The 13,013-nt window shown below is 43.4% G+C and overlaps 1 protein-coding gene across 13 annotated transcripts in view; it reads left to right on the forward strand.

The window, feature by feature from the left end:
- The window catches only part of Rapgef6 (Rap guanine nucleotide exchange factor 6), a 176,904-nt gene extending 164,308 nt beyond the window's left edge, over positions 1 to 12,596 (forward strand). For 9 of the 13 annotated variants that reach the window (XM_006984863.4, XM_076578396.1, XM_076578392.1 and 6 more), the window contains 4 exons: positions 5,521 to 5,749; positions 7,109 to 7,611; positions 9,507 to 9,821; positions 11,223 to 12,596. In XM_006984863.4, the coding sequence (XP_006984925.1) occupies positions 5,521 to 5,749; positions 7,109 to 7,611; positions 9,507 to 9,821; positions 11,223 to 11,248 (1,073 nt within the window). In that variant the 3' untranslated portion in view covers positions 11,249 to 12,596. Of the gene's footprint in view, positions 1 to 2,500; positions 3,607 to 5,520; positions 5,750 to 7,108; positions 7,612 to 9,506; positions 9,822 to 11,222 lie in introns of those variants that run through there. The other 4 variants (XM_076578398.1, XM_006984864.4, XM_016003473.3 and 1 more) reach the window with 3 other exon arrangements.
- The last annotated feature ends 417 nt before the right edge of the window (positions 12,597 to 13,013 follow it).

Consider the following 13,013-nt stretch of genomic DNA (forward strand, 5'->3'; position numbering starts at 1 on the left):
GGGTCTAACACTCTGTCCCTTGCTATTTCTTTATTACCATTCGTGACTTGTTTATAAGGTTCAGAAAGACCCTCTGTCTTAGGACGTACGTAAACAGTTTAAAGGAAATGGCATTTCTATATGTGATCCAAGTGTCTCTTCCTTTCCCTGCTGTTGCTCCAGCGTAGCATAGCGAGCTTGCTCCCCAGCCCTTTCTGCCTTCCGATAGCTGAGATTTTACTAAGGAATGCTTCATGAAAATCAACTAGAATATAGAAGGAATATGTATATTCAGAAAACAGTTTCTGATCGTGCTTTATCTCATACTTTTGCTAGACACATAGACCTGTGTCTTTTGTCTGTATGAGCTGAGTATCCAGAATGCCTTCACCAGATCTCTCCAAGAGATCTGATCTTTAGGCAGGCAGGTGGTCCTGCAGGACCAGTCTTTAGAAGTTGTGCAGAGACAGCTCTGTAAGTAAGAAGCTGAAGATCTGATTGCAGTTTATGTTTACTGTGACTTGGGAAGAAGTGTTTTGGAGAGGAGTATCCCAACAAATCACTTTTTGGTTTTTCAGGACAAAGTTTATTATATAGCTGCTCTCGAACTCACTGTGTAGACCACGCTGGTCTCAAACTCACAGAGTTCTGCTTGTAGGTGGAGTTTTCCTGTCCCAAACACCAGCTCCCAAATAATCACTCAGAGGTTTAATATAAGCTCAGGCTTATTACGAACTAGCTCTTACATTTTAAGTTAACTCATATTCCTTATTTACCATCTGCCACATGGCTGTACTTTATCCTCATGGCATGTTCATCTCTCCCTCTGAGTTTGCTGGTGACTCCTCAGACTCCACCCTTCTTCATTCCATCATTCTCAGTTTGGCTTTCCTGCCTAACTTTTCCTGTTCAGCTATTGGCAGGTCAGCTTGTTTTTAACCAGTGAGAGTAATACATATTCATAGTGTACAGAAGGATTATTCCACTGCATCTGCCTGCCTCTGCCTCTGAGTGCTTGGATTTAAAGGTGTGTACTACCACACAAAATCTACTCTTACGACTGTAGTAAATTGGTCTTTTCTCTAATCTTTGAACATGTGGCTGACAGTTGACCATGATGTTTATAAGTGTGGGCCTGTCATAGTTGTACTGAGAACCTTTAGAAGCTTGAAGAATTCTCTTCAAAAATGATTTCAGAAATTACTCTTAAATATGTAAATATTCCAAAAAGACAGCCAGGCATAGTGGCACATAGCTGTAATAGCAGCATTCAGCCAACTGAGGCCGAGGACCTGACCTGAGGCACATCCCTGAGTATGTAGCACAAGTGTCACCACTTGGAACTTCATAGTCAGAACCTTCCAAAAAGAATAGAAAAACCCAACCCCACCTCAGTACTTCTGTTTCCATAAACAGGTTCATGCTAGTAGCCTGTGGCTGAACAAAATTATTACAGTAAAAGTACATTGTTTGGCCATTCTCAGTTCTTGTTAAACTTTGGAATTAGTTTTGTTCTCATCACTAATAAAAGTAAACATATTTCATATCTTCATATGGAGAATTAAACAAGAACTTAGAAGCCAAGAGCTGAGGAAATGGTTGGGTCAGTAAAGCACTTACTGTGCAAGTATGAAGACCTAGGCCCACCCCAGCACCATGTAAAGCCTCGGGATGATAGCACACTTTGTAATCCTGGGACTGGGCGGGGAGAGACAGACAGATTTCTGGGCCAATCGATGAGATGCTCCTCAGGGAGAGCACGCCCAGATTGTCCTCTGCCCTCCACTGGGGCACCTGCATGTGTAAGCACACACACAGTGGAGGGTAAGCCAACAACTTGAACATGGCCTTCCTTCCGTGTGGAGCCCCGTTTGCACCAGAAGTGGTGCTTTATAAAGTGCCTTGCATCCTGGGCATGTCCTATTTGATTTTTTTTTTTTTATGTGCATTTGTGTTTTTGCCATGGGTGTCAGGGTCCCTTGAAACTGGAGTTACAGACAGGTGTGAGCTGCCATATGGGTGCTGAGAATTGAACTCAGGTCCTCTGGAAGAAGAGTCAGTGCTCTTAACCTCTGAGCTATCTCTCCAGCCCCCTATTTGATTTTTAACTGAGGTGTTCTTTAATCTCCTGGAAATTCTAAAGCATCATTTCTTAAGAAATGGTTCTGATCACCTGATATTCTTGTCATATTTCTCTTTATAATTTTTACCAATACAGCTTGTTTTCAGCTTTGTTTTTCTTTCTTTTTTCCTTTTTTTTTTTTTTTTTTTGTCAGCTTGTTCTGAGCAAGGTAATATCTATTCTGTTTCATCTTGTAGTAACCAAGGTGTTTATGCTGTATAATAGCTACATAGTTTCTTCATTTATTTAAAAAAAAAACCGTTACTATAGTTCAATTCTTTAGGTATTGTCAAGATGATTAAGTTTTAAAATAGTGAAATGTTATGTAAACCAAGCTAATTGTGACTAATTAAAAAGAATTAATTGACCATGTCAGGGTTTTTGCATCTCTCCCTCCAGTTGGCAGTATCCTATCTGATCACAGCATCCTGCTGCGTCTCTCAGGGTCTTCCTCATCCCCTCCCCGTGAGCCCAGCACCAAGATCAGTGGCCAGAGCTGCCCCGGAATAGGTGGGGTTTACTTGCAAAAGAAAATCCTTCAGATTACTGGGAGCACAGCAAAAAGAACAGACAGGACCAAGAAGGCCACTGAGGAGAATAGAGACAGGACAAGTTGTGAGACCACAACCAGGAAAAGAATGACATCCCCGTTTAGAAGATTTAGGGAGAGAACTCTTTCAAGGGAGAGACTAGTCAACAGCCAGAAAGAGGACACAGATCACAATCAAGCTCCAGACAGCTGTGAGAAAGTGAAGGGTGTTGGAAGCCACGTCACAGATGAGAAAGGGAATGCCATCTGCGCCTCCAGTAGCCAAGGCCACAATACCGCTCTAAACTGCTTCTGTACGCGGTTCAAGTCTAAGCGGAGAAAGACTCTCTGAAAAGTTCCTTATTCAATATTAGTGTTAAGTTTGCTTTAAGTTACTCATGTAAATGTGGCTTGAATTCAGCCATCTGTCAGAGGCTGGACAAGTGAATGCTTAGTAGTAAGTACTACTAACATTTTATGGTGAGTGCTGTAGAGTCTTGAGTAGCAAAGAATTACTAATTTATTGTGACTCACTTGTACGTATGTTCTCTGACCACTGTGTTGAGTTAGTAAACTTTTATCTACTTGTTTTCTATAGTTTGCTGTATTTTCTTCTAGTAGCAGCTGAGACTGAGTGAAATTCTCAGAGAAAACTTCTTAGGAACCAGTGTTCAGTTTCATGTAGACCTCCATCGCAAGCCGCTATCACCCTCTACCACAGAACCTGTTCACCCTCTTACTTCCTCAACTCTGGGGAAAAAACAAAAACAAAAAGGCAAACCAACTGTGCGCCAAGAAAGGCATCTTTTCCTGTGTCTTATATCATCACTTTGAAATGCCTCTGGGAGAGCAGTTAGCCCAACAGGTTCAGAATCATCTGGAAACTTTAAGTGAAACTACCATGTCCCATCCCAGATTTCATAAATTTGACTTTGAGTGCCAGATGTATATGTAATTCAATAAATGTTCCAGGCAATTCTTGGTATCAGTTGCATTTGAGAGGTTCTGATGTAACAAACCTAAGGATAAAATTGATTTGAAATAATGAAGCAAGTCTGTACTGAGCAGTGAAAGAGACGGGGATTCTCTCTGGGAGTCGAGGGTTAACTGGTGTGAATGCTTGCTTGGCACATTCGTTGTCCTGTCGTCTTAAAAACTGAAGAGCCATGTCATGGCACTGGTGAGTGAGAGTGGTCCCAAGCGCAAGGCAGAAATCAGAAACACTAGCTTGGCCTGTCTTACTGGGTTCTTGGCCCCATAAGCCCAAAGGTAAACCACACGTTTCTGGATCTTGATTTTTCTGTGAAATGTTAAATTAATGGCACTTCTTGACATTTCACAGCCATTTTTTTCTTCAGTGAATTTAGTTAAACATGCTGAAATCCTTAAGGCATAAGGAGATGCTTAGCTTGCTCTCTTCCTTTTTTGTATTACGGAGGATCAGTAATGTACAGGAGCCTCCATTTCTTCCTTAACAATGTATCTGGAAGTTAGTCCAAAAGTCATGTGACCTGTCAGACCTCACTCTGCCCTGAGAACAAGAAGGTATTGTTGCTTCTTAAAGACCAGCCCCTTGGGGACCTGCTATGGCATTTTCTTTTATCAAAATAGACCACTTTGTATATTTAGCTGTCGTACTGTTGATGTGGTTTTGGGCCCTTCACCTGTCTTCATCCCTATTCTTTTATCCCTCCAAAATCGACAAGGCCTCTGTAGCCAAAATCGACAAGGCCTCTGTAGCCATACGCTGTGCGGTAAGATGTATGGAAAGTAGATAGATGGTGTTTTCATCATCATACTTCCTAATCTGATCAGCTACTTAATTCTTAACAAAGTTAATCATGTCCAAACCTAAAACAGTTTGTTTAAAAATATTAAAACAGGGCTAGGAAGATCTTTCAGTGTGAGGACCTGAGTCCATATCCCCTGCATCCAGGTGAAAAATCCATTGTGCATTATTACCCTAGCACAGAGCCAGGGGATAGAGACTCTGGCCGGCTAGCCTGGCCAGCTAATGGAGCTGCAAATTCAGTGTGAGCTCATATCTTAAAAAATACAGTAGAAGCCGGGTGGTAGTGGTGCACGCCTTTAATCCAGCTCTAGGGAGGCAGAGCCAGGCGGATCTCTGTGAGTTTGAGACAAGCCTGGGCTGCAGAGCAAGATCCAGGAAAGGCGCAAAGCTACACAGAGAAACCCTGTCTCAGGGGGGTAAAATACAGTAGAGAGCAGTCAAGGAAGACACCTACATCAGCCTCTGACCTACACACACATGTACATATACCACATACGTGTGTGCACGCATGCACAAAAACAGGACTGGAGCTCTCGTTTGCCCAGCCTATACAAGGTCCTGAGTTGTATTCTTAAAATTGCAAAAAATAATTGATTGAAAGTATTGAAATAGTGATCCTCAACTTGGGAAAAGACTTGGGTAGAATATCTGAGAGAAGAGTGTGAACTTGGAAGCTATCTGGGTACATTTCCTTTGAGTGTATCTCCATTCCCATCCCTTCCACAGCGTGGGCCATGAAATATTTTATGTCAGTCAAAGGGTGGGGACACAGAGGTTAAAAAACTGTACTGAGTACTTGCTAATGTTTATAATGTGTCCATTGTTCTTGTTCTGTTCTATTTGAAAGTGTGAGCCTGGACAGTAAACCAGCTTGTGACTTTTTCCTTCAGTGTGGAGTTCTGTGGGTGTAGTATGGATGGTAGGTGAATGGCTATGTAGGAAGGGTATGGAGAAAATTGCTGTCCTCACACCCTCACGCATGAAAACTGAGATTCCCTACTGCTTTGCTTTTTGTCCTCTATCTTTTCTTGGTCTCCCCATGGCTGCCCCTGCCTGTCCCCTCACTTTGTAGTTGAATCGGTGTCTTTTCTCACGCAGGTTATACACTCATACCATCAGCTAAGTCTGACAACTTGTCTGACTCCAGCCACAGTGAGATCTCCTCTCGGTCCAGCATTGTGAGCAACTGTTCCGCAGACTCCATGTCTGCAGCTCTGCAGGATGAACGGTGTTCCGCCCACACCCTAGCAGTTCCTGAGCCCACGGGGGCATTGGAAAAGACAGATCACCCTTCAGGGATCAGAGACCACAGTCAGCTTGGTCATGGGTAAATATTCATGTCTGTGTTCTTCTCAAAAGCAGAATCAGTATATAGCACTCACAGCCTGATCTTGCACCCTCTTCCAGGTCAGTTATAAGATATTCCATGTAAGACTGTGAGGTACACACATGCGCTTTATACATACTGGGCATGGAAGTACATACTATCTGAAAGATACGTGGACATGCTTTTGTTGTATTCCTGAATTCTCTTTATTCAAGTTACTTTCTGCCATGTATCCTGCTACACATTGTGGGGCTGGAGAGACGGCTCAGAGGAGCACTGGCTGCTCTTCCAGAGGTCCTGAGTTCCAGCAACCACATGGTGGCTCACAACCATCTGTAATGAGATCTTGTGCCCTCTTCTGGCCTGAAGGGATACATGCAGGCAGAACACTGTATACGTAATAAGTAAATCTTTTTTTTTTTTTTTAAGTGTGTACCACCACAGCAAAAAAAAAACCACACACACGCACATTGTGTGCCTGCTGTTGTTACTAGAAATGTGGCTCCTGGTATTAGAGATTATCAGAAAGATTGTATTATACAACAGACTTCCAATCTAACATATATGTCTAGCATACTATAGGAGCTAGGAGAGTGGAGCCAGGCCTTGATCTTTATTCTCATGTCTAGCCTTTGGACATTGAGACTATGTTGTCTTTGAAAAAGTTGACATTCAAGAACGGCACAATTGAGTTATAACACACACACACACACACACACACACACAATCACATTAAAAAAATACCACATAGTGTTTTAAATATGCATACACCACACACACACACACACACACACACACACAAAATCACATTAAAAAAATACCACACGGTATTTTAAATATGCGTGCAGAGTTTATGTTGTGCTGTGTTCGTAGCTATATTGTGCCAGCATGCAGACTGCAGATTAGACATACATAGAACCATTTAAAATACAGAAACCGTCTATATGAAACCCGACTATACAGACCTGGGCTGTTGGACACGCGTGGCCCATGTTTGGGAACCTCGCTATAAATGTCGGCATCTATTCAGTCGGCACTTGGGGAAGTTGCCTTTGATGTCCCATCATACTTGGTTAACCTCAGATGTTAGTGAAAAAAATGAAACATGGCTCCCCGGTTTAAGAATGCTGAATTCTCCACATTGGGGAGCAGTGTGTTGGCATAAGTGTACTTATTTCCATTAATTTCAAATTTCATCTTGTGTTTTTATTTAAAGTCAGTCAGGGTTTCTTGGAGGAAACACTGCCTAGCTAAGCATTCAGGTATATCCTGGTCTCTTGCAGGAGGGACACTCGTGCTGGGAAGTCTCCAGTATGCCACCAAAGTCCCCATTACTCATCTGTGTGTCTCCATTTTTAGGTGGATGCTGTCGAAGCCGCCTCTAATCAAGGGTGTAGCTGTCCCGCCTTCTCTGAGCAGTGAAGAGATGTCTCATGAGCAGGTTGTGCTGGAAGCAGCTGACAGTGGGCGGGGCAGTTGGACTTCCTGCTCCAGTAGTTCCCATGACAACTTCCAAAGCCTTCCAAACCCGAAGAGCTGGGACTTTGTGAACACTTACAGGCACACACATTTAGATGACCCTATTGCTGAGGTTGAGCCTACTGACTGTGAGCCCTGTGCCTGCCCTAAAGGCTGCTCAAGAACTTGTGGCCAGTGCAAAGGCAGCCTAGAGACAACCCAGCTGAGGCAGAGTTGGGCCTCTTCCAGCTCCCTTTCTGACACATACGAACCGAACTATGGGACAGTTAAGCGGAGGGTATTGGAAAGTTCACCAGCAGAGGCACCTGATGGCTTGGAGCCCAGGGACACCACTGACCCTGTTTATAAAACGGTCACTTCCAGTACAGACAGAGGTTTGATTGGTAAGTGCGGGTTTGTTTGTGTCAGTGGTGTTGAGGGGTTATGTGTCCCCTCCCCCTAAAAGAGGGTATTGGGCTACCTTGACCAGATTATTTCTCTCATTCTACACTTTTTTTTTCTTCCTTCCATAATTTATCACCCCCAAATTTATGGCTTCTCAGCTTTTTCTTTCCCTCGGTCATACATATCCTTGTATTTATATATAAAATCCTAAGGGAAATGAGAGTGACTAACAGAAAAGACACGTGGCCATCAGATACATAGAGAACACACAGACGCACAGGTAAAGCCATGGTGGTGCCTTTTCAAAAGTTCCTGAGGAGATACTCAAGCCGTCAGAGTGAACAGGAGTCTGAGCAGAGGAAGGGATGTTGTTAGGAACTGTTTGTTAGGTTCACTGTTGAGATCCGTGTGGTTGGTATCACTGCAGACTATGGAGTAAGGAAGAAAAGATTGTTCTGGCGACCTCATAAGTTGTTGATACCACAGGTGCCAAGTATACATGATGGAAACAGCAAGTCCTCTGTTACCTTTAGGCAGAGAGACATGCTGAGATCCTGTACCAACTCAGTGATAAAGTAGGTCTTAGCATTATCGCAAGGTCCCGTACCCACTCTCGGGCATCACAGAGCAGAGACAGAGAGACCCAAGCATTTCAGTGTGCACAGCCTGCTGTACATCACTGGGAGCAGCTGACCTGTGGACTGCTGTCTAGTACGCCCTTTTACTGTATTTAGCCATCAAATTGTTTACTCGCTGAATTACATGAATACTTACACATAATATCTCCACTTCTCTGCTATGTGAAATGACTGACTCAGTGTCCTTATGATATAATTATTTAAAAAAAAAAAAAAGAGAGAGAGAAAGGTACTAACTAGCCTTGCAGTTTCTTGGATTTGTTTAGTGCACTTTGTCAGGATTTGTCTAGGAATATACAAGTCTGTGTCCCTCTAAATATTTCTAAATCTTTCACTTCTTGGTGACTTTGGGCATATCCTCCTCCTTCATCTTTCTCTCCTTTGGCAGCTACCCACTGCCATGCTCCGTTATGCCCGCTTGTCCTCGGATGGAACCGGGCTCCTCTGTCCCTGACTTGACATGCGGGTTTTACTGTAGAGAGTAGATGTCCACATGGACAAGCCTATTGTTGATGTGAGCATTGTCTAATGCTCCTGAAATCCTTCCGCTTGTGTGTGGACAGTGTCTTCTTCAGTGTCCTCTGTGTGATCGACATGTTGTGGAGCTTCCTCTTTTCCTTTCCTGATGCCTTTTAAAGCTTCACTCTAGTTCCAGGGGATTATTGCACATTTAGCAGAAAGAAATTATTCATGATGTCACATTTCCTAAACTTCAGGGTTTTTTTTTTTCTATGCTTAGTCAGAAAACAGGAGTTAAAAGTAAAATCCCAGCCAGGTAATGGTGGTCCACACCTTTAATCCCAACACCAGAAAGCAGAGTTACTCAATCCCTGTTTGTTCCAGGCCAGCCAGGGCTCTGTAGAGACCCTGTCACAAAACAGAAATAAGATCCCACGGGGAATAAGTTCATCTCAACTGGGAAAGTTCACTGGTTCATATGCCTGGACTGAGGATGCGTCTGCCCGGAGGGCCAGGAGATGGTGTCTGTGACCCAGGTGCCAGTGCTGTGATTCAGATAGAGTCTTCAGCTTGAGGGCATGACCGAGCTGCTGTCATGAGTTTTCTTAAGATAGCCAATAGGTTTAACTGTTAGTGTTTGTAAGAACGTTTTCAGTTTGCTATCATTGTATTTAAATGTATTCATTTTGTGTTTTTAAGTTATATTTTTGCCATTGTATTGTTCAGTGTGGGGTTCTTTTTCCTTTGTTTCTTATGTTTTTCCATTAACATTTCCACTGCTTATTTTTTCACACCAGTGTACTGTGTCACCTCACCCAAGAAAGGTGATAGGTATAGGGAGCCACCTCCCACTCCTCCAGGATATCTGGGAATTTCTTTAGCGGACCTAAAGGAAGGACCCCACCCTCATCTAAAACCTCCAGACTATAGCGTGGCAGTACAGAGGTCAAAGATGATGTTTAACAGCCTGTCTAGACTGCCGCCAGCTCCTCCCAGTAGCCACACCTCGGCCTGGGGTCCCTCGAAGACTGGATCCCAGCCTCACAGGCATAGCTTGCAGCCGTCCCGTCCCAAACTAGCAGATGTGGCTGATGCAGATAGCGAAGCAGATGGTACGTTGACACACTGTCTCAATGGCTCTCGAGTGGGTTATGGAGCATGAAAAGGTCTTTACTCTGACATTTGTGATAATTTGTAATGTTTTTAAATCTCTTCAGATGTGTTTAAAAAATAGGATCTGGGCATATAGCTTGGTGGTAGAGCTCTTGACTAGCACGCACAGACCCTGGCTTCAAACTCCAGCACTACAATAAAAGAGGATTTATTATTCTTCTGGGCTGTCAAGAGCACTTGTGCAAGCCTGGCAGCCTGAGTTCTGTCCCCTAAACCCACACAAAGGAAAGAGTCATCACCCCAAAAATTACCCCTTGGCCTCCACAAACACTGTAGTGCACACACACTAATTATAAGGAACATTTAAGAGTCACTAAATATGATGTGTTTTGTAAACACAGTCAAGCTGTTGTCTCTGTGAACCCATTGCTCTGATGCTAGCTCACATGGAATTTGTTACCTTTGATAAGGAAACAGCAGCTCCCATAGGAGAATTCTGAGAGAAAGTGCTTGATGTCTGTTGAGTCAAGTTTTACAAAATATGACAGCTACAAATAGCAGTTGTATAAAAGACACTATTGACTCCACTCCTCTGGCAAGCAAAACTCTTGATGAACTTTGTAACTGTAGCAAAGGTTGAAAAGTAGTTTCTTCATTGGAAATAAATTTTTTAGCCTTCTAAACAGTATAGTAATAAAGTGATATATTGAAACCATCTGTGGTCTGGGGAGGTGACTCAGTGGATGAAGCATGAGGATCAGAATCCAGGGCCCCAGGACCTATGTAAAAGCTGGAGACAGGCTTCCCAGGGCAAGCTGGCTACCTAGACTAGTCAGATTAGCAAGCTCTAGGTTCACTGAGAGATCCTGACTAAAGTAGAGTGATCCATCCAGTAAGATATCATATGTCAACCTCTAGCCTCCATACACATTCACACATACTTGTAACCCTCTGCATACACACACCAAAGAAAATAAAACTACAGGGGCCAGCAAGATGGCTCAGCAGTGCCTTTGAACTTCCTGCCAAGCCTGATCCCCAGAATCCTCATGATGGAAGAAGAGAAGCAGTTCTGCAAATTGTCCTCTGACCTTCACACATGCACAGTGGCATTTGTACACACACACACACACACACACACACACACACACACACACACACACACACACACGAGAAGTAAGTGTAAAAGGCTTTTAATTTTGAAATTCTAGTTTCCTGTCAGCTCTCAGTGTGATTAGAAACCATGGTGTTACAGTGAAGTCTAGGTCATAGTGAATGTCTGCCAGGATTTGTTGAGATGAGGAGAGTTTCTTATGTAGCCGATAATCTGTTGGTTATTGCTTGATCTGCATTAACAAATAGGTAGGTGTGCCAGCTAATTGTACCTTTATTATTTTCAGAAAATGAGCAGGTGTCTGCAGTCTAGCCTTTGGATGCCCATTGGAGACCCTGGAAGTCAGGAGCATGGACAAGAGCTCGTGGTTCTGCAGGCCAAGGCCAACAGCTCGCTGCTGCCACCAACCCTGAGGTGTCCTCGCTGGGCTGAGGAGGAGCTCTTCCTGAGTCATGCTTCCTTTTCTTCTGTCCCTGCAGGTGCAGGCTCCTTAACCGGATGTTGCACCTGATCCCAGCCTACACTTTGCACATCACTCCTGCCTTGGGACCATATTCAAGCTCAGAGTTGCCCCCCTGTATATCACTATAGGTTTCTCTTTTTGTACATCATTTTAAAGATAGTGGTATTATTATTTCCAAGCCATAGCTTGGGCTAAAGGACACATTCAAAATGTCTGCCAATACCAAGGATAGTCTTGTGTATTTGAAAAGTAACTTATTATTTAAAGTATTATGGTTTGTTTGTGTTCAGGAGCTCTTGTTAGCTGTTGTTTGTCTGAGGCTGTAAAGTTGTCTATGGTCTGAGCAGCAGATGTAATCCTGACATAGGTACAGAGATGTGGCACTGTTGTAGCGGACACTCGGGGGAATTAGACCCTGTACAGGTGCAGTGTGAGCAGCCTGCTCATCATGGCATGGGCTGTATCAGCCACAGGGGTCTTGGCAGTCTTTTGGAAAGAAGAGCAGAGGTCGAGTAGGAAGGGAGAACCCCAATTTCCAAAGAAGGAACAGTTAACATTGAGTCTGTTTCTGAAGTGACCATCATGCTGCATCCAGTTGTGAGGCTACTATAATCCAATGGGAATGGCTTCTAGAAAGTTTTGTTTCTATAGGAACCCTCCCTAAGCTAACATTTCACAACTCAAGCGTAGAACGCCTAGTTTAAAAGAAATATTGTAGAAGATGGAGAGATGGCTCAGGGGTTAAGATACTCTTGCAGAGGGCTCTGGTTTACTTCCTAGCACTCACTTGGCGTCTTACAACTGCCTGTAACTCCAGGAGAGGGGTCCAACACCCTCTTCTGGCCTCCAAAAGCACTGCATGCATGTGGCACACAGACATTCATGCAGGCAGAACACCCCTACACACCAAATAATGTATAATAATAATTTTTCTAAAGTATCATGGATGTAATTCTGGTCACCTTGACTCACCCGATGGCTTGCACTACATAACCACGTGTGCAGTCGGACTTGAGCTTCGAACCCTCCACAGAGCTCAGCAACAAGGGATAGACTTGGGTAAGAGAGGAGTGCTAGGATAACAGAGGGGACTTCCGCCCTGGAGAAGACATCCTTTGGGACCTCCTGGATATGGCACTCTATTCAAATCCAGTGACTGCTTAATAAAGTGGACTTTTCACATTTTTACAAATTAAATGTAATACTTTGTAGTTAATGTATTTAAATGTTAAATAACATTTAAAATTTTTCATTTGCTTTTTAATGAAAAGGCAAATAAGATTTCATAATCTTCTGTAATTACCAAAAAAAAAAAAAAAAAAAAAGCCAAAGCCATTATAAGTGCACTAACCATGACAGCATTGCTACAGAGCAGTCACATGACCAACTGCCTTTTGAAGACTGTGCTTTTCCGTTGCTCTCTTCCTGTTTCCTGCCCGATCACTTGAGAATCAGAGCAGTTCAAATGTAACAGTGTGTGTCCTCCCACAGAATGCCTGTGTCTTTAGGAAAAGTAGTGGCTGAAGAATTCCCCTGGGGAGACATTAACCCAAAAGCCTTAGACATGAGCCCAGGGGCACTGCAGTGCACTGAGGCAGAGCTTTGTTGGCCCCT

This window comes from Peromyscus maniculatus, chromosome 8 (genome assembly GCF_049852395.1).
Source record: "Peromyscus maniculatus bairdii isolate BWxNUB_F1_BW_parent chromosome 8, HU_Pman_BW_mat_3.1, whole genome shotgun sequence".
Lineage (NCBI taxonomy): Eukaryota > Metazoa > Chordata > Mammalia > Rodentia > Cricetidae > Peromyscus > Peromyscus maniculatus.